General features: G+C 40.4%; 1 protein-coding gene across 4 annotated transcripts in view; it reads right to left on the reverse strand.

The window, feature by feature from the left end:
* Nucleotides 1–22,385, reverse strand: part of DGKB (diacylglycerol kinase beta) — a 675,591-nt gene that overhangs the window by 432,156 nt on the left and 221,050 nt on the right. For all 4 annotated transcript variants that reach the window (XM_074270708.1, XM_074270709.1, XM_074270707.1 and 1 more), the window contains 3 exons: nt 15,694–15,743; nt 9,839–9,913; nt 6,357–6,476 (listed from right to left, as the gene is read on the reverse strand). In XM_074270708.1, coding sequence (XP_074126809.1) covers nt 6,357–6,476; nt 9,839–9,913; nt 15,694–15,743 — 245 coding nt within the window. The remainder of the gene's footprint in view (nt 1–6,356; nt 6,477–9,838; nt 9,914–15,693; nt 15,744–22,385) is intronic.

Here is a 22,385-nt window from a genome sequence, read left to right on the forward strand (position 1 = left end):
GGTTTTATTATTCAGGGGTTAAAATGTCAATAACTACAACTAATAGCTAAGGGAGGAAAAGATTCCCCCATATCTGAAGACACTGCCAAAGATTCTTCCAGGAAGATTTCAGAAATTGGTATGATTATTGTGGAATATGGCTCACTTGGAATAGATTCTCACTAGCTACCTCCTTCACTTGAACGAGGTTTTCAGATGAACGGGAGTGCCTCGAGGTCCTCAATTTTTATTTTTGCTTTTCAATCCCCAAGCTTTGCATGACACAGAGGGATCCTTAAAAATACTTCCTAAATGAATGCATGATCCTATGGTTCTGTCCTTGCAATTGTGACTCTCTGTAGCCCCATTTAGAGTTTCCTTGGCAAAGATACTAGATTGATTTGCCATTTCCTCCCCTGGTTCATTTTATAGATGAAGAAACTGAGGCAACATCAGGTGACTAAAGTGACATGACTTGCCCAGGATCACGACAGCTTAGACATATTTGAGCTTGAATTTAAATTCAAGAAAATGGGTTTTCTTGATTCTGGACCCAATGCTCTATCCACTGCACCACCCAGTGGCCGAATGAATGAAAGCACAAGACAATAAATGTCACAGTTTAGTGTGGAAGCATATTTTTAAAAAAATCACTTTTGGGGGAGTCATTATAAGTTATTGAGAAATAAACACTTAATCGATACATATATAATGCAACAATAAGTATATGAGCTCTTAGTCTACTGGACACTATTTTACTCCAGAGGAGATGGGGTCAAAGAAGAAATTGAGTTATTTTAGATGAACATGAAGTAACTATTGTTCTGCTTGAGGAATAAAAGCAATAAATTCGAACTGTATTTTATCATAATATGACTTTTTCCTTCTGTAAGATCCCTCTAGGTCTTTCTTCAAATTGAGTGATATGAGAGAGCTGCCTGAGGACATGGTAAGGAGGTGACATTTGGGATAGTTTTCTGTCTAAACTACAAATCCGTAGATTTAGAGCAAGGTTTCTAAACCTTTTGTGCATATGGCCTGAGTGCCTTTAGCACTCTAAGGCAGCTGACAGATCACTTCTTTTCTCAGGCTCATATTTTTTAAATGTATAACACAAAACACAGAGGATTTTAAAAGGAAATCAAAATTGAAATGTAGTTATTAGCAGAAGGAAAAAAAAAGTTAATGGGCCCAAAGTTGGGTACCTCTAATTCAGAATAATATTAAATTTATTTTTTGAAAAAAAAGTATTTCTGGCAGACTTATGGCTAAACCACATGGCAAGTGCAATATAGACATTATTTTTTCCATCAAAATTTGCTCGTGATGGAGATAGACAAAATTGTGCCGAGAGGGAGTATTTGTCTCCTCCCCAGAGTTTCATGGAAAATAAAGTGGAAGCTTGGGGCCACAGAGCATCCACCTTTTATGTTTGCTAAGAAGGGTAGGATGACTTGCCAGTGACAAGGTCCACCCTTCATCTCAAAGATTTTGTTGCTGAACAAAAACACAGCAGATAAATAAATCACATTGTTATGAAAATTTCTCACTTAGAAAAGTTTTTAATCTTAAAAAAATGCCTTTTACTGTCTCTTGATTCTTTCTTCCTTTAGAATAAAATACATAATATACAGGTGGGCATTTAAAAGCCACCAAAGTCTGATGCTCATTCACTTCCTCAGCCCTTTCTTCAAACCAATGCTCATCGTACCCTAATTGTGCCAGTCCAACCTTTGTGGTGATTGTCCCCCATATGACAGTCCCTCTCCCCTCTCTGGATCTTTGCCCAGGTTATCCGCCATGCCTAAAATGCCCCCTTTCCGCACCTCTACCTTACAGAATTCCTCTCTCCCTTCAGTAATCAATCACCTCCTCATCGTACCCTAATTGTGCCAGTCCAACCTTTGTGGCAGTTGTCCCCAACATATGACAGTCCTTCTCCCCTCTCTGGACCTTTGCCCAGGCTATTCCCCATGCCTAAAATGCCCCCCTTCCTCACCTCTACTTTACAAATCCCTCTCTCCCTCCAGTAAAGCTCAGGGGTTGCCTCCTCAATGAGACCTTCCTCATCCTCCCTCTTTCCCTCCATCTGTCAGAGCTGTCAAGGCACACTGCATTGATGCATCAGTTTACATCTTAAATTCCCTCAGAAATAAAAGAATGGGCCCCTAGAGTTTCCAGCCAGGAGCAGCTTCTCCATTGTCTTGGTGATCCCAGTGATGGCACATGCATCAGCCATAGTGTCTGGATCTGAATTAATCCAAGTGAATTCTGTGATTCAGGAGGAAGTCTCCAGCATGGGTGCATGTCAGCATGTCAGAGGTCTCCTGTGGCCCACAGGCTCTAAATATCTCTGGTCCTTTGGGAGACTCTCTTGAGGCCAAAGGCTGAATTGCCAAGTGGCAGCTACCACGGTTGCAAGGAAATGCAGGAGACCTCAGAAAAGCCTCAAGAGGGCTTTCTTTGGAGCTTTGGGAGAGGCAGAATTGACTTTTCCAGTGTCACTCTGTTAAGGAAAAAGAGATTTCTCCCTCAGCTTGCCCAGTTGTGTCCCATGGATGGTGCAGCCCTGCCACCCAGTGGCCAAATGGGAGAGAGCAGCTGGGAAGCGGCACCTGGGCTGGAGTCACCAAGGGTGGGATGCAAAGTTAGCCAGTCTGGCCTCCATCCCTTCCACACCAACCTCCAAGGACCCCACCAGAGCAGGATGATGAAGAAGGGTCATCAGTATGTACAGAGAGCAAGTCACCCATGACAGGCCCATGCAGCCCACATCTCGGAGCCAGCTCCAACAAATCCTTCCTTGGATGTGTCTGTCAGCAAATTGTCAGGAGAGAGAATCTGAGAGAAAGTCCCAAGCTGTGACATGTCAAGACCACCCATCTGTAGCCCACAGGGGAGCTCCCCAGGGAGAGCCCACTGCTGCTTCCCCAAAGTCACCAAAAATGCAGGCTAAAGTCCCAGCAATCCCTGCAGTTTTTTCCTGATGTTCCTTGCAAAACTTCCCCCCACCAAGCCAAGGGCTAGTGTGTGTGTGTGTGTGTGTGTGTGTGTGTGTGTGTGTGTGTCTATGTGTGTGTGTGTGTGTGTTTAGAGATATGCTAAATCCTCCTCACAAAATGTCACTCACTCAAAGCCTCAAATTCACAACTGTTTTGCTTTTTCTAAACAAACAGACCCAAGCCTGAGTTTGTCTCCCTTCCCTTCTTTCTCTACCACCAATCATACCTGCTGTCTGCCCCATCTCACTCTCTTATCTCCTCCACTTTCCAGAAGCTCAACTGCTTCTGGGATTTTACCAGTAGAAAGATTTTTACCATGGACAGCTAATTCCCCTGAGTCCAATGGACCCAACAACTATCTTGCCAGGTGTAGTGCCAAATGTAAAATTAAACAAGCAAATCAAAAAGCTTATTTTTTGCCTCATGAGATGAGTCTTTTTTAACGCTTTGCTTGAGACTTTTTTACCAAAATATTTTATATTAATCATTACATACAAATATACAATTATACATATAATATATACACATGATTATATATTATTTATAATTAATTCAATAATGGATTTGCTGCTCAGACCCCACACAGGTCAAAGGAGTAAGCTGTAGTAGCAGAGTCCCTCAGAGAAGAAAAGATCACTGAGGGCATCCTTGCCGCGACATAGACTATGGCCAATGAGGGGGGATTGTAATTTCCTGACAACCATCAGCCCAGGCACATTTGCCACTTTGGAACCCAGTAGTCTCAAACTTGGGCCAGTTTCCTTTGTCTTTTTCCTGCCTCTTTCCTGAATATTCCTACACTCTCTCCTGAAGTGTCATGATTACAAATAGTGCACAGCAGACACTTTCTAACTGTCCAGAGCTATAGATATGGGGGCTATTGTTATCTAATGCCCCCATCTGTCCTCTTCTCATCTCATTCCCAGAAGTTGTAGGTCTGGGCCCTCGGGCCCTCCAATACACAGGAACACTCACAGCACATGTTCAAATCCAGCCTCATTTCCTCACTCTTTGACCCTGGGGAAATCATTTTAAACTCTCTTCCTCAGTTTTCTCATCTGTATAAGGAGAATAATAAGAGCATTTACTTTGCAGGCCAAATGAGATACTTATAAAGTATTTATTGGTACACAGTAGGCACTTAATAAATGCTTTCCTTCCTTTCTCCCCATCTGCCCTGCTATGGCACCTCAAGAGCCACTGGGTCTTGACATCTCCCCAGCAGCTAAGCGCTTATTTGAGGTGCCTTGCCCATCCCCTCATTACAATGTAAGCTTCCTGATGAGAGGTAGGGTGGGACCTCTCCCTCCTAGCCTCTCAGGGCTTAGCCCAGTGCTTTGCACTCAGTGAGTGCTAAATGGATGCTTTTTACTCATTTATTTTCTCATATTTTTGTTGGCCAGTCATTCATTCTCCCCCTCCTGTAGGACTCATTTCACTGTCCAGAGTCTGAGTGAGGGAGAAATCCTAAGCTCCAGGGAGGCCAAAGAAATGCCCAAGGCATTCTGGGCTCTGCACATTTCAACAGCTCCAATGTCTCTTACGTGAGGAGCCTCCCTCGTCTTATGCAAGGTGAGAGGATGCAGCTGGCCGGAAGGGGATCATGGCAGAGGGGGAGGACAGGCAAAGCCTTCTGGGACAGAACTAGGGAACTGGGGAGGGGACAGGAGGCTTCGTGGAAGTAACAGCACCACCGAGGCAGAGGAGGGAAGGAATAGAAAGACCAATAAAGGCTGAGTCCATTCCGTACCAAGAAAATAACTTTTGCAAATATCCAGAGGAAGGAGATGGCAGCTCAGGATTCAGAAACAGCTAGTGGGCCCACATGACTGTAAAGTAGAGAATGGGCAATATGGTGACATGAGATAAGGCAGGAAAAGAAGGTTGGAGTCTGACTGGTGATGTGGCTAAATGACAAGGCCGGGGTTATGTGTCCCGCGGCAATGTAAAGCCACAGCAGGTTTAAGAAGAAGCAGTGAAATAGTCATCCCTACAGTGTACCATGGGCTACTGGAGGAATACAGGCTGAAGTAGGGGAGACCAATGAGGAGTCCATAAAAATAGGGTTGCCAGGAGCTGGATACCCATAGAAAAGATAAATGGAGGACAGAAACATTGCGTGGGGAAAACTGGCAGATCTTGGCAAGTGAATGGCTAAAAGGGAAGGAGACAAGGCAGGGGGGAGGTTGGGTCTGGGTGGGAGGAGGAGGAGGAGGTTTACTTTGGATTCCCAGTGGTTTATTCCAGTTGGAATGGTGATGCAAGCCTAGAGGTCAAGTATAGAGATTTTGGAGTTATCTGCAGAAAGGTGATCATTGAAAGTGTGGATGAGGATCAGAGAATTGAGGCAGAAATTATGCATGGAGGAGAGACAAGGGCCCCAGAATGAGAAGACGGGGACCCTCCTATTCCATTCTAGGCATAAGAAATGGATGCTGGTTTTGCCAGGGAGACTCTGAAAGGATAACTGGACATGTTGGAAGAGAAAGAAGAGGGAGATGTGCTAAGTGCTCAGGAAGGTTCAGGGAGGGGTACAGCCTTTATGCAGCCATCAGACTTTGATCAGGCTGTCAGTCCTGACTTTTCAGAGGGCCGGCCTGGAGAGCCACAGAGCTGGGGTAAAGAGGGAGAAAGGGGGAGGGTGGGAAAAGGAAGAACAACAGAGTTTGAGACAAGGAATGAGTCTGTGGACCTTTTCTTCACAAAGAAATGCAAATGGATTTCCATTTTTTACTCCAGTGGATTAAGGCACACAGATCTAAGAGATTTGTCCAGCATCACAAAGCTAATGAACATCTTAGGCCTGACTCTCCTGAGTCCAGGCCCAGCGCTCTCTCCACTGACTTAACCTGCTGCCTCCATCAGCATGACCTTCCTCATATTTTAAATTGCCCAGATCATGGAGTTCTCCTTTGACACAATAGTTTTCATGTAAACTTTCAAGTGATAGGGCACAGTGAGTTATTGATGTCAGTAATATGTAGACCCGTGGCCTGGGGCTAGAGAGTGACTATGTGTGTGGCTGCAGCTTCTGACAATGGTAGACCTACACCCAGGCTAAGTTCTGTGCTTGAGATGCCGGTTCCCCAGACAGGAGTCACCTGTCTGTCCTGATAGAGAATTTTCACAGTAGCCACCTTATAGTGATGTAACTAAAGACCCAGACAAAATAAACATCATTGATAAGCACATAAGCATACTGGGAAGAGAAAGGGAAAAAAGACAAAACGGAACAGATGATTAGTCTGAGATAGTGAAAACAAGGATCCCCACCCACAGGACCCTCTTTGAGGTTCAACCCAAACACAATGAGCCCCAGAGCCAGGCACCCTCAAGCCAATCAGGAGCATACCCCACCCCTGGCCCCCAGCTTACATTCTCCAGGCCGAGGAGCACCAGTAAGGGGATGGTGGTCATCCCTCCCTGAATCCACTCCTGCAGAGAGACAGTGCCATCATGGTCATAATCGATCTCTTCCATCATTTCATGAAGTATCTGTTTCAGGAGAGAAGATCAGGAAATAAAATTTAACGTTGGCAAATAAGAAAAAGGGTGAGTCACAGTGAAGCAACATAAGGGCAAGGAAAGCTGGTTCTAGTGAAGTCTGAAACTGAGGATGTCCATGTCTTAGGAAGGGCACAACTATGGAAGGCTACAGCTGGAAGAAACCAATGATTTGGAGAGAGCTACATCTCAGAAAGGCTATGGGTACAAAGCCAAGTGGAACTTGGGTGTCACTCAGTTAATCTATGAGCCTCCTCCCACAATCCCTCCATTTTTGGAGAACATTAGTAGGAAATTTGGCCCAAATGAAAATAATTGTCTGACAGATCAAATTTCATGAATATATACTCAAGCATGAACTAATCCAGCAACAATACAGTTTTTTGTTTGTTTTGTTTTCACCTCAATACTCCATAATGGTGCATCTGCTTGATTATTTTTGATTCAAAAATATGCTAAAAATTGTTAGATCCTTCAACTTAGTTGTAAAGAGTTGAAGAGTTCTCTCCAAAAACAAAGGGCCACTGATCCATCTAGCAGATCTTGGAAGAATGAAAGGCTGAACTGATTTGTGACCCTTGTATTTAGACAGGATAATCGCTAGAGTTCAGTTCTAGTTAAGGTCCACAAAAAAAAAAAAGGCAATCCATACCAGCTGTTTGCAATATAGGGGCAAATTTGCAAATGCAACAGATGGGAATATTAAGAATATTTCAAGCCAGTCTTAAAACAAACAAACAAACAAAGCCACAGAACACATACTGTTTTGCTAATGTAAATGATGTGCCTTAGGGAAAGACAAGAAATTCTCATGTTACAAAAAGCCAAACAGATTTAGAAGGAGATTCCCTGTTCAATTAAAAAAAATCTCCAAAAGATGGATTTTTTTAAGGAGTAAACTGGAGAGAGACAACAACTCTTATGGAATAAACTGTGAAAATGGATCTGGATTCCTAAAACCTCCCATGATTTCAGCAGAAAATTTATCCCAGGGATCCAATACTAGGTTTTTCCTGAAGATATGAACTTTGGTCTCAATGTGTGAGCTCCAGTAGGTGGAGGACCCCCAAAGTCAATGCCCTTCATCCTTTCTCTCAGCACCTCATCTCCTTCTCAAGGAGTCTAGGGGCTCATCGGGGTTTGGACTAGGAGGGTTTGTGAGGGTTTGTGACTTGCCTATTATCTCCCAGTTGGCATTGACAGAGAAAGCAGTGGAGAACAAAGAATTGGTGAGATCTCTCTTCTAATTCCCAGAGACTAAAACTGAAGAGATCCTTAATTATTGAGGGTCCAAGACACTTCCTCAGTGCCAGCCATCATTTCACTCATCTTCTCAGTGTCAGCCTCCATTTCCCTAACAGGACTTTGCCACTAAAGAAGTCAGTCTCTTAGCAGAACTGGCTTCCTGTCCAATAATAAACTTTCAGTTTTTTTTCATTTGAGCCAATTAATAATTCAGGTTTTTTGAATTCTTTGTTTCTTTAGTTTTGCCATTTCCTTTTCCAACTTATTATATAAATAAGGAACTGAGGCAAAAAGAGTTCAGTGACTTGGCCAGGATCAGACAACTAAGAAGATGTTGTAAGGCTTTCTTTGATTTTTAGAGGACTCAAAATCCCAGCTGTCTTCTCATTTGCCACTAGCTGCTCTGTATGATTTTTACTCTTCCATCATCATCATCATTATAGCCCTGCTCATGTACCTTCTTGGCAAGTGCCTCTTCCCTTCTTGTACACTGTCTTCCTTAGATTGCAAGCTCCTAGAGGGCAGGAACTTTCATATCCTAATCATTAGCACTTAGCAAAAGACCAGTCACACAGTAGGTACCTGATAATTGTTTCTTCAGATCACATATGGCCTATGTGATATGTGATATGAATAGGCACCTACCTGCCTATTCATCCATTCATTTGCTGTGACTAGCTTGGGCCTCTCTCAGGGCAACCATGGTTAAGGTTCTGTTGTCCTGGGTGGTCACCCCTGGACAAAGCTATTCTCTTATCCCTTCCTGAGCTAACATGCTGTAAATGCTGCTGTTCTATGTCTGACAGGGTTGCCTAAGGGATAATTCAGTCAAGGATTTAAGTGCCTGTTTCCCAGGCCCCCTGCTAAAGAGTTGGAGACAATGGAGCATAAATAGGATAAATTAATGATTGTCTGAGCAGGCTGGAAGGAGAAGCAGGACCAGGAAAGGCTTCCTGCACAAAGCAGGGGTCTAGCAGACACTTCAAGGAAGCAGGAAAGCCAAGAGGCTCAGGGGAGGCAAATATTCCAGCATGAAGGAAAGCAGGTTTACAATGGCGTCCAAGCACCTCCGGCCGAGAGCCCATGTCTCTCTCTGAGGCTCAATTTCTAGCAGTGGTAGGCCTTAAGGCTACCTCATTACAGAGTGGCTGAGAGTATGAGGAGTGGCCCAGAAATGAAATGGGGGGATTTCAGCAGATGGAACCGCCTATGATGGGGGGTAAACCAAGTCAGCAGCTAAAGAGCTGAGAAAGTAGCTTATGGGATTACCCAAATCTCTGGAGGCAGAAGAAATTTCTGTGGATGCTGATTTCAGAGTAAAAGCTAGGTGGGAGCCCCTGACGCTGCAGCTGTCAAGGTGCTGTAATGTACTCCTAGGAAGGATGGAGCAACAACCCAAGGCCACTGGCCTTGGGAGGGCTGCAGGTCCGCCATACTGGCTGTCAGATACCAACCTGTTGGTCATGATAACAAAGTCTCTAAGACAATCTAAGCCATGGAATTCAGTACTCCTCAACCTCATCTCTAAGACCACTCCCTCACTCTACTTCTAAGCCATAAAATTAGCCTATCAGTGACCTGAAGCACTTGATCTTCCAGCTTTTTCCTAGAAATTTCTCACCTTGCTCCTGGTTCTTTGCTAAATTCTTTTGGAGCTTAGCTCACTTCAACTGAAGCTACACTTTGTCCCTTGACTTGGAGATGGGTTCAAGGCTGCAAATTCTTTTAAGATACCTTGTAAAACCATTTGGAAACCCCACCTTTTTAGGGTCTCTTTGAACCCCAACAAGGGTATCATGGGAGGAAGCCTGGCCTCTCCCCAAGCACTTTTGTGTGTGGAAAGCCCTTGTGGTCACATTAAAACGAAGGGCCAGGTTGAAAACCCAGGTAAGTCCAACTGAGTTCTAATTGTTGGGGCAGATGGGATGCTGGTCTTCTTCACTCCAGGCATGGCTTTGTGGTGTTCCAAAGGAGTGCACACATACACAAACACACACACTCATACATTATGTGTATATATATATATATATATATATATATATATATATATATATATATATATCAAACAAAAGTGCCCAGAGGGCCAGCCCAGCTAATGTGGCACCTACCGGACTGAGCTCAGTGACGTCCCACTCCAGATACTCGGCCACGTGCATCATCTGGCTGATGATATTTTCCAGCTCCTGGATGGAAGAAAACAAAACAAAAACATGAAAAAGGCTTCTGAGTGCAACCCTCCAACCCCCCATAATTTCTAATATTATATGCCTTGATCCTGCTTCACCATGTGGACATGTTATACCAGGAATGTTAAATAGCTTTCAAATAACAGATCCAATAGTAATTTCCCCAATCTCCCAGGATTCCCCAGGGCAGAGGGCTCTGATTGGAGGGCTGGGCCGTCTCTGGTATAAATGCCATGCCAAGAGGTAAAAAACTTGTTTCTGAACTCTACTGAGCACCTCCAGGAGATGAGAATTTCTACTTCCCTTCTGTCTTTGACATGTAGGTGTAGGATTGAGAGGAAGAGAATATTTCAAGGAAACTGAGCCAGCCTTCATTTTGGCAGGACCCTTCAAAAAAGTGTGCTGTGCACTCCTATCAGTGACTAGAGTAATCTGACCTTCCGTGTGATTGACCGGAGATCAAGCTTAAGCCATTACCAGAGATGGACTTTCTACTTCAACTTCAGCTAATTCCCTTGAATAAAATGCTTTGAAAGCAAAATCTGGCCAGGAGAGATTAAGTAATTGCCCAGAGTCACACATGCTGTATGTATCAAAGATGTCATATCTTCTTGACTCCAAGGACTACCTTCTACTTCCTATTTCAGACTATTCCTAATATATTAACGATTGCAGAAGTTTTCATAATCCTGAGGTTGAAAACTTATTAGGAAAGTTTATGAAGGAAAAATTCTGAATATAGATCTTAATAATTAAAATTGACAACTTCTATCTTAAGAGATTTCTAGCTCCCCCCATCCCTGTCTCATTTTTCCTTTTTGCGAAATCCATTTTTTATAAGAAAGATTTTTTTAAGTAAAAACTAATTTTTGAAATTATTTTTAAATTAAGTAAAATTTGCATGCAAATCACGCAGTGGTAGACTAAATTTCTCCTAATAGTGTTTAATGTTACTGTAGTATCAAAGCACTAAATGTCATTTTTTTTTTAATTTTAGGGATAACTATTGATATCTTTCTGTAATATATAAGAGAGTGGTGATAATGGGATAGGTTCAGTGTGATGACCCCAGAGTGAGCTTATGGTTTTGATTTTTGTTTTTGTTTTTTTTTTTTATTTTTTTTTATCCTTTTAATATCTATTCAATTATACATTTCTCTGGTTTTGACTTGACTCTGGAAAAGACTTCCATCTTTCCCCCAAACTTCCTCCACTTATAAAAACTGGAAACTTTGCTTTAACTGAGAGTTTCTGAGTTGCTTTGGTTAAATGACTTGCTCAGAAAGGCACAGTTTGTTTTAGTTGGAGAAGTACTTGGATCCAACTCATCCTAACCATGCATGTAATACAAACTTAAAGTCTCTCAAATTACATACAAATTTTGTTCACTCCATCATCTGAAAATTGTGAAATGAAATAAAGAAACTCTCTCTTCCTCTTCTTACATTTGAAATGAACAATAAGGAGGAGTCTGAAGAGCTTCAAGAATCAGCTTGGATTATGCATCTTTTCAGAAGGGATATGTATTCAGAGGGTATTCTGACAGAGGAGAAAATGGAGCAACTCTTAGGGACAGTCTCTCTCTACCATTCTATGTCTGTGGCTTTGAGAGAGGGCCAGGCTGCTTCAAATGGCTCCCCAATGATGTTTTGACCTGTGGCTGGGTCTCTGTTAGAAATGGGAGCACAAGGATATTCAATGGCTATGGGTGTCTTTGACTGATTCTTCTATATTTGCATAGGGCAGGGAGTCAGGCCAAGGTTTCTCTTTACTGTGTCTAAAAAAGAAACAATTCTGCATCCTGTAGAATCTGACAGTTGGCCTATTGCCATACTGTCAGGACAGAGACACTAAAATCAAAATTCAAAAAGAGCCTGCTGGGCTACAACACTGTGCTGAATCATAGAAGATCAAATTTAACTGAGATAAATGTAAAGTCTGATGCTGTGGTTCAAAAAATCAACTTCGCGACTACATGAAAGAGGAGGCAGGGTTAGACAGAGGATTGTTTCAAAAAGACCAGAGGCATTTAGTGGACTAAAATATTTATCCAACATGTTACAAGGTCATATGATGTGGACTCCATTAAGAGAAGGATAAGTTTTAGCTTCAAGTTCCCATGGTACTCTGGCCCAGTTGTCTCTCCAAAGCCAAAGAAACGCATCAAAAATAAAACCTCAGTTTTCTGCAAGATGGAATCACCTTGGGGCTCTACCTCAGTGTCACCTGCTGTCTCTCTGTTCATGAAGGGTTGGGTCTTCATCAAAGGAAGATGTTCAGGACAGACTTTTTCCATTTCCCACTGAGCTACACTACTTTGAAGGCTTTTTTTTGGCTTTCCCACCATCATCATCTCCTCTTTTCAGCTCCCTTTTTTGCTTTATTTTATCTCATTAGTGGATAAGTCCCTTGTTTTTCTTTTCATGTATCTCTATCTACTTGGAACAGAGAAGGTACTTAATAAATATAGACTGACTACTGACCAATCAGCCAGCATCAGCAAAATTAGGTTCCATCCCCGAGTACCACATTTCAGGAAAAATACTGATAAACTGGAAAGCATCTAGAACAGGTCCAGATGGTGTAAGGCTTTGCATATATGTCATATGAGGAATAAAAGAAATAGCCAGTTAATCTTGAGAAGAGAAGATTAAACACCATCTTTGGGTATCTGCAAAGCACAGAAGAAGAGACATCTTCTGCTTGACTCTGGAAGGTAGGTCAAGGATTACTGAATGGAAACTGCAAGTAGACAGACATAGCTTTGATACTAAAATAGGAACACAAAAACACTTGCGAATGACTAAATATACCCATAAGTGAAATGCGGTACAACACAACATGGGGGATTCACCCTTGTTGGAATTCTCCAAGCTAAAGTGGAATGCCCAGTTACCATTTTACAAAGAGAGACCATGATCTTTCAGGTAGCTATCCTAGATGGCCAGGAAAGATCCATCTGAGTTCCTTTAGATTCTGTGATATACAGGGAGCAAGTGGGAGATTTAAAAGCAAAATACGTTCTCTATGATTCAGCACTTTGAATTAAAGAAAGCCATTTCGAATGCTATCTATCCATATAATTTTTCAAATTCTGTCTTGGAATTTGTAACTATTGCTAACAGTTTATTTGGTTTTAAAAAGTAGCTAAAAATGTTAAACTGAGTTTCCTTGTTTTGGTTTCTCTGTGAACCAAAATGCCAACAAATGTGTCTGGAAAAAAAAAAAAGACAAGAGGCTTCTTCCTACCTTTAACCTTACTTCCAAACCCATGATAAACCTCTTCTATCAATCTATGTTTTCGGGTCTGTAAATTCCTTTACAGGGGACTCTTGTGCCACTACTAGACCTCATTTAACTCTGTATTCTGAATCCAAAGGGGTTGCAGGAGAGCTCTATCTGATTCCCTGTACCCCGAACCTGCCACTAGACCTCAATTAAACCTAATTTCATTTAGGTACCCCTTATCTAGTTCTCATCAGGGGGACCTGGGATTGCATTGGTTTAGGGAACTCTCAGATGAGAAAACTCTCTCCACAGAGCTGATGAGCATATCCTCTGAACCTTCCACTCTTAGAGAGTTGCTTAGGTCACTGGGGGTCACAAGGATTCAAACAAAACACAAAACAAAGCAAATTGTATTGAAGACACAATCTGCAAAGTGAGCAATTCTGATCATTTCAATGAATATAGTTTGAGCAGCTCCTAAGTGCAGGGCACTATTATAATCACAGAAAAGATCTAGGATTTCAATATTTCCACAAGATATGGTTCCTTTCCTCAAGGAGGCTGTCATGGGCAAGGCAAAGCCTTAGACGCAGTTCCAAAGGCTTTGTGATCTGGACACATGCAGAAAAACACTATGCAAAAGTCTGTGAGAATCCACAAACTTCAAAGCGTAAGGCATTCATTCATGACGTGGAGGAGCAAGGGCAGTGGAGAGATCCTTGAGGGAAATGTTCAAGAAAACAAATGCTTGTTGGCAGCAAATTATTCCTCATTTGGCTATGGAATAGAAATGGATGAATTCTGGGGAAATCACATTCCTTCTCTAAGCCTCAGTTTCCTCATCTGTAAAAAAAAAAAAAAAAAAAAAAAGGAGGATGGATCACATGATCGCCCAGGTCCTCCAGAGTTGTAAAGTCAATGATCCAAAGTCCAAGTGGAAGAACACAAGCTCTAAGACATCCAGGCACCTCAAGAGTGATGACCATTGGAAAAATTTCTGCTACTTAAACATCAAAAAATTCCATAATTACAATCAATTCATAATTATAGTCATTACCCCAAGCCAAAGGTCTCCTCTTTCCTTTTTTAATGGTTTTGATCTCTCTCCAGAATCACTAATGTGCCATTAACCTTCTTCTTCCTTACACAGAAATGTCTCCAACTTCATTTCATTGCTTGTAAAAGTCTATCTGCGCTCATCAAGGGGATTGACAGGGAGCGATGGGGGCGACTTGCGAGGGAGGTAGGCTTTATTGACCGATGGTCCATTGATCAAAATGTCGATTTTTTAAAAAGCGGACTTCTACATTCCAAACTTGTCATAATCCTACACAATATTTTATTAACATTTTAGTCTTTCATGGAATTAGGTGGGATACAATATCAAGGAATTAGGAAAGATAAAATTTAAAAAAAAAGAACAGTCAAGTAGTGTCTCAGAGGGCAAAGAAACCTTCAAATTAAGGTTGAGATTGCTCAAATGCTGGGGATAATTTTAGGATAATCCTAATAAACAATCATTTTAAACATATTTGGAGCTGAGATCACCTGAAAAAGTTAGTCTCTCTCCCAGTCCCTATCCCTGTCCCTGACTCCCCTTCCCCACTCCTCTCTATTCCCTCTAAGTCTCCCTCTCCCTCTCTCTTTACTTCCCTATCTCCCCCCTCTGTCTTTCTCTTTCTGTCTCTCTTTGTTTCTATCTTTGTGTCTATCTCTCTGTCTCTCTGTCTCTGTCCCTGTGTCTTTTTCTCCATCTCTCCCTTTTTGTCTTTGTGTGTTTATATCTATCTCTGTTCCAATCTCTGTTTCTTTCTTTGTCTCTCTGTCTCTCTCTGTGTATTTATCTGTCTATCTATCTTTCTATCTCCTATTTATATTCTATTTGTCTCAAGTAACTGGAGCTTACAAAACATAGACCCAGAGTCTACTCCCATGGTTTAGGGCCTGATCTAAGCAAAAAATACATCCATATATTATTGCCCCCCAAAAAACCTACATAATTGGAACCCAGAAAAGATTTGGAATCAAGAAGAAGACTTTGAATTTTGCCTTTGGTACTTACAGCAGAATGACCTTGGGGAAATTATTTACCCATCTCATTTGCCCTCCTCTACTAAAGAAAGAAATGGCAATGTGTGGACTCTGTGGCCTCTCCCAACTTTAAATCTAGGTTCCTAGGATGCTTAGGGCAGCTTTCATTTTCTGCACTAGTTATTTCTTAAGACTGAGGAGTCCATTCTTTTTTTTTTTTTCTTCCTAAATATTTTTTGTGTTGTATAATTGACAGATGCCCCTTCTATTCAGCCCCCTCCCTCCTTTGACCTCAGATTGGGAAAATGCTATAGTTCCTCATCACTGTGGTCTCATGAAAATAAGCCAGTTCCAAAAGTTGCTTTCTTGGACCTTTGACCCAAGAAACACAAGGTTACATGGAAATGAGAAGCTAGTTTTCATTGGTTAAATCCATAAGGGATACATTACCGCCTCTTCAGAAAGAAGCTTTTTGAAATTAGCAAGGAAAAATTTGAAAGGATAAAAAATATAATCACCGAACTGTCCAGGAAGCCATTGCCATCTGTGTCGTAGAGGCGGAACATGACTGAAAGAAAAGAGGGGACAGATTAGTTAGGAAGGGGAGCATCCAAGAGACCAACTCAAGAGCTGCTCATCCTTCCCAGTGAAAGAGCCTTTGTGGCTCTCACTGGCCAAGGAAGAAGCAACCTCAATTGTAATCAATCAGAGAAGAGTAAAGAAGCTGTGACCCAGCACATAGTTTCTGAATGCTTACCAGTTGCTTGTCAATAGAGAAGTTCTTTAAGAAAGTGAGGGGCAGGGAGCAGACTTAGAATTACATGATTGGGAGAATTCATAGTTTAAAACACTCCCTCCGCTGATTCACGCCAGCATCTTTTCTGCAACTCGCAGTCTTAGAATGCAAATACAGGGAAATTCTTGCCCGTGATCACACAGCTGAGATGCAGGGGAAATGATTTTCCTTCCAGAAAAGGTCTCTATTCAATGTACTATCCAGCATCCCCTGATGGTTTGAGATAACGATTACAGAGCTGGGAGTCAGAAACACTGACACAAGATATTCATTAGCTCTAGTTAGAGTCTTTGCTTGGGGTGACTTTGAAGCATAAAATAACCTCTGAATGAAATAACCTGGATTAACCCAACTAAATGTATTGATACCAGCAGCTGGTCCATCTCTTGATCAAAGGAACAAGTTACCTCAACTCTGAACAAGCCCCTTGCCCTCTGCCAGCATCTGTTACCTTACCTATAAAAGAGAGAGACTGCTAGAAACATAGAAAGCATTATAAAAGAAAAGGTAGACAGGGCAAAGGGGCATAAGACCCCCCCCTTTCTTATTTTTCAATCACTGGATAAGATTTAGTTGGTGGAATTGAATAGCTAACAAATCCCTTGCTTAATAAATTGTCAAGGAAGCTTTAAGAACAGCTTCTGGCCCTAGCACCCTGGTGTATAGACTGTGTTAGACTTTTACTTTTACTGCTATATTAGCCACATCTTTCCTAATCAACAGACTCCCAAATTATTGAAGTACTACAGTGAAACCTCCCTAAAGATATTCATTTTATGACTTTCAAGTCTGTGACTTGAATATAAATATAAAATATAATATATAATATAATACATAATATGTATAATATAATATATAATGTTATAAAATATAATATATATATATAATATAATAATATAAAATATTATTCAAAATTGCCTCAATTAAATCAATAAATACAACCAACCATTTCCCATCACAGAAATTTCATGGCTGCTGTTAAAATATAAATCATAAGTCCATTAAACATCCCCCCTGCAAACCCATCATTAAACTCAGAAGTTGTTCAGAAAACATTTTCTACACAGAGCTGCGATGATTCACTGATAACCGAACTAGACTGAAGACAATCACTTCAAAACGAAGGACCTTATTCCTGTCTAATAAAAATGGCCCCCTGTCTGGCGTGGGCCGGTGAAGCCAGATTCACCTGGAGAGTTCAATCTTGGACTAGCAGTGTTTTATAAGCCATGACTGTGGGGATATTTGTTTTAGCATGATAAATGGGAGGACTGGTAAACAAACAGATCAGTTGACAGGGGGGCTCATGAATAACGACAGGAAGACAGACATTTATCCAAAATGGATACAGGAAGATTCAAATAATCTTGGTCCACTTATAAAAAGATGTACGTAATTATTCATTCACTATGGAAACTAATATATATAATAATATATGGGACTTAATTCATTCACTAATGAATGAACTGGGCCTTCCTAGTATATTTATTTACATGAACAGGAAGGATATTATTCATTTTTATTATGTCCACTTATAAAAAGATATACGTAATTATTCATTCACTATAGAAACTAATATTATATATAATATATAGAAATTCATTCATTCACTATAGAAACAACTGGGCCTTCCTAGTACATTTATTTACATGATCAGGAAGGATATTATTCATTTTTATTATGTCTCTTGTCATTTCCACGTATGACATGTTTCACATTGTTCTTGGTAGTGAAACCAAGTCACTGGCAGCTCAAGCTAGTGACCAGCCAGGGAGATTTAGATCTAAATTTGCCCATGACTCACAGTCTGACTGTGACCGTCACCGTCTCTGATTCACAGTCTGTGTGACACTCGACAAATCACTTAATTTCTCAGTAATCCAAAATAACCCTTACTTTAAAAATTAGAAATGATGAAGAATTTAGCAAATGAAACCATAGCTCTGCATCCCCAAAGTGACGCCATCTTCCCAAATAGTTGATGATACTTTCTGATTTAACGGAAGCAGTGTTGAATAATATTTTATACAAACTAACATACTTGAAAGTAACAAAATACCTTTCCTTGGGGAGGTTTCACTGTAGCACTTGAATGATTTGGTTGCCTGTCAGGAAAGGTGTGGCTAACTTACCTGGAAAAGTAAAAATCAAACACAATCCACATACCAGGATGCTTGGGCCCAGAAGTTGATGTCAAAGTTTCCTTGACAATTTGTTAAGGGAGGGATTTGTTATCCATTAAAACCTGCTAACTAAAACTTATCCAATGATTGAAAAAATGGGAAAAGGTGAATGGGGAGCTCACTAGAGAATGTTGATAAATGTCTACTACATCCCATGGAGATATATATATATATAATATATTTTATAATATATATATATATAATATATTTTATAATATATTTTATAATATATTTTATGATATATAATATATATATATATTAAATATAAGTCCATTAAATATTTTGGGAATTTTAAGATTTATTCTTTCATTTAAACTGGGTTTTGTCCAAATTAAAAAAGATGTTTACCATGTATGATGACTTTTCCAGTAGAGAATAATTATCAGACTCATCATATTGTTTACTTCAGGAAATATTCCAGTGACTATCTCAGTAAATTCCCGAGGATGAGATTCTATCTCTATATTTTTGGAATCTTCATAGAGAAAAACTGTTTATGAACACAGACACAAAATGGAGTTGATCTGATTTCTTGAATATTCAATATGTAGCATCTAGGTGGCTACACCTTATTCAATATTTCCTCCATCTCCTTTGTTGCTGCTATTCAATAATTTCAGTCATTTCTCACTCATTGTAATTTGATTTGGGGTTTTATGGGCAAAAATACCAGAGTGGTTTTTCATTTCCTTCTCCAGCTCATTTTATAGATGAGGAAACTGAGGCAAACTAAGTTAAGTGAATTGCCCAGGATTATGCAGCTAGTAAGTATCTGAAGCTAAGGTTTTCCTGACTCCAGACCTGCTGCTCTGTTCACTCCGTCTCTCCCTTCACAGCTCTGTTTATAAGCATATACATAAAGACAGAGCACATCCCCGCACAAAAGACCATACCCAAAATAATTCTGATGGCTTACACAAACTTGGAATTATGTATGAGTATGTGTGTATATACATCTATGTATATATACTCAATTATGTATGAGTATGTATATATATGTATGTAAATGTATATGTATATAGGATGCATGTATGTGTTTGTGTGTACACACACATATATAGATAGATAGATATATAGGCATGCATATATATGCAAATATCTGCATATACATCAATATTTAATCTGTCAGATAGATCTACATCAAAAATATAAAGAGGAAAGACACATCCCTAGGGAGTCAAAAATCCCAGTCCTCCAATATCTTCTATGACAAATCATTTCTTAGACAAATCACTTACTTTGAGGTCAGCTTTGCCACCTATAAACTAGGGCAGGGGGAGGCAAATACCCTATGTAACTCACATGACTACTATAAGCAAATCATTTTGCAGAGTTTCAAGAAACCTAAGATGGTATGAGCTGACCCCATCTTCCATAATATTCTCTTTTATACCTGGGTACAGGTAAAAAGAGTCTTGGTTCTAGTAGCTCTCTCATCTTCATATTTTTTGTATTTATTTGAGGACTCTTGCACAAGTGAATGAATTGGCAGCTTCTTGTAGGTGCAGACAAATACTTAAGTGGTAAGCTCATTTTGGTGAGGATTGCTCACTGAAAGTAGCCTTGCTACAGTTCCAGGTCCAAATAGTGATGCCATAGGGATGGAAGTAGCTCATCTTGCTCTCTCAAAGACCAGTTTTTGTTTTTTTTTTTTGGATCTCTGTTAGGATTACTAGGTGAGAACTGAGGTTGTCTGGATAGTGACAAGGTGAGAATTCAGGTTGGACAATTACAAGGTGAGAACTCAGGTTGACTTGATGGAAGGAGCAGGCTCATTGGCTGAGGTGGTTCTTCCCAGAAGCCCTTGCATTATCCCACGCCCATTCTCTGGGAGAATAAAAGAGAGAACAGTGGGCCTGGAGAGAGAGATCGGCCTGGAGAAGGATAAGAGCTGGAGGAGATTCAGAGCCAGGATTCAAGAAGAGGGACTCTGCATTGCATCAGGCTTGACGGGGCTCTCTGCAGGAAGGGAAGTCACTTCTAAGGACAAGAGTTAACAGCAACTGCCTGGAGACAACGGTTCACTACAGGAAGAAGAATCTGTCTGAAAGATTTGAGTAGACACAGCAGATCTCTTCCCAGAGAGCGATCCGGCAGCTTCTGGAGACAACAGCACGCTACAGATCTCGATTCTGTCATACAACATGTTGATCTCTCCTCTCAGTTTGCTGTCTTCTGAAAGCATTGTATCTACTACTTCATCCAAGTCTTTAGCAAAGATGTTGAGATGAATGCCATTTGATGGAGTACTGTGATCCACCAACAAGAACTTTTCTCTTCTGCAGATCTGATGGTCTTCAGTGAATTCCAGTATCTCTTATGGGAAGGTTTTTATCAGGTGGATTTTATCAGGTGCTAATATAGGGAAGGTGAGAACATCATCCCCACCCCATCATCTCTGCTCTTCCTTTCATGTAGGATGGCAGATGGCGAGGAGGTACTCTTGTAGCCATTAGGAGACGTGAATGAAACATCCAGGCAATCTTGGACTAGTGCCATAATTTCACTCAACTGCAAAAAGTTATGAGAAGAGGAGACGATCTTGTTCTGATTTGCCCAGGTACCAATCTTTGCGCAGTGAGCAGACATAGATGCTGTGTATTGGGTTCTTTCCTTCTTTCTTTGGGGCTAGTTGGTTTGGCTTCAACCACTCAGTAATTTAATGAGAGAGAGGATAGTATTTCAACCTTTTACCTCCTGGCCCTCCTTTATGGCAATTGATCACACAGAGCAAAGAGATATGATCACAATTGTTCAGCAACTCAAGCCCTAGTTGATCTTCCACAAATTTCTATTTATTTTCTGAGCATAACTTACCCAACAGTAATCTGAGATGAATGTTGTCAGCTTTGGCAGGAACCTTATCAACATTAGGAGATCTTTAGAATGGGTGCTGGTTTCCCAGTAGCAGATGACTTCTGACTTATTGAGGAAGAAAATGTCATTGCAATGAGCTATGCCTGCAGTGTGGCCTGAAGCCATGGACCTTAAGTGAGCTATACATAGTTTATATGTAAATGAGTATACATCAGATGTAAAGATGAAATCTCCAAGGAGTAGTGCACAAATTGTTCCATACTCCCCAATTCATATATTGTTAATGTTTCAAGTTTTGATCCCATCTCAAGAACAATATGAAAGATGGGGTTACTATTTCACCATTTAAGGATTTGTCATTGTGTGATTATGAGTCTTTTGTAATATAAATATTTATTGGGTGTTGAACAGGAGGAAAAGTAAGAAGTCATGAAGGAAGGAGATGCTAATGATGAAACGAAGGAGAGGGAAAACAAGGAAGAGGATGAAGAAAAAGAGAAAAGGAGGAGGAGGAAAAAGAGGAAAGAATGAAGAGGAGAATCTATTTTGATTAACTCTAAGCTTGAACCAAATGCTATACAAAGCCAGACCAGGCAAAGCAGAACACTCCATAACTGGAGAAAACAGGTCTACAAGAGTTGAACTTCAGAAAGACTTGAAAATAGATACAACCAAGAAATCTTTCATTTCATGTATCCATTAACATTTGTGTGTCTGCTTTGTCATATGTGAAAATTTGAAATAAGGATGTTCTTGGGGGTTGTCTAATACAATACTCAACTTGGAACCAGGAAGATCTGGGTGCAGATTGTATTTGAATTCCTATTTGTGTGATGCAACTCATTAAATCTTTCTTAACCTCTGTTATCTCCTCTATTAAAAAAAAAAAAAAAAAAAAAGATAACTTTAGTCCCTACACCACAAGTTGTAAGAAACCAGTGCTCAAGGCTCCGAGCGTAATCCTTCAGAAAGAGTAGGTGCTCAAAAAATACTTGTTGAATGAACACATGAATTAATGAATAAAATTAATCTCTAGGCAGGAAATATACATCCACAAAATGATTTTTTTTAAAAAGCCTTTCCTTAGTAATTGGTCTGTCACCATTATGTGAGGGCACTCATTATTACATTAAGTGATGAGATTAAAGTAGTCATTTAAAACCTAATGAAAATCTCCATGGGAGGTAAAGGAAGTAGAAGTTGTTTAAAAAAAGATTTTTAAATACAGTGATGACTTAAGGAGGGAATTAAAAAAAAATGAAAGGATAGAAAAGATAAAAACACATGGCAAATAGCCAGGAATCTGGAACTTATGAATCAAAGAATCCCTTTATATTCTTAAATATTATTGAGGAGCCCAAATTGCTTTTTAGAGTTACTTTTTACATATGGATATTTTTTTATCACATTAGAA

This window comes from Sminthopsis crassicaudata, chromosome 5 (genome assembly GCF_048593235.1).
Source record: "Sminthopsis crassicaudata isolate SCR6 chromosome 5, ASM4859323v1, whole genome shotgun sequence".
Lineage (NCBI taxonomy): Eukaryota > Metazoa > Chordata > Mammalia > Dasyuromorphia > Dasyuridae > Sminthopsis > Sminthopsis crassicaudata.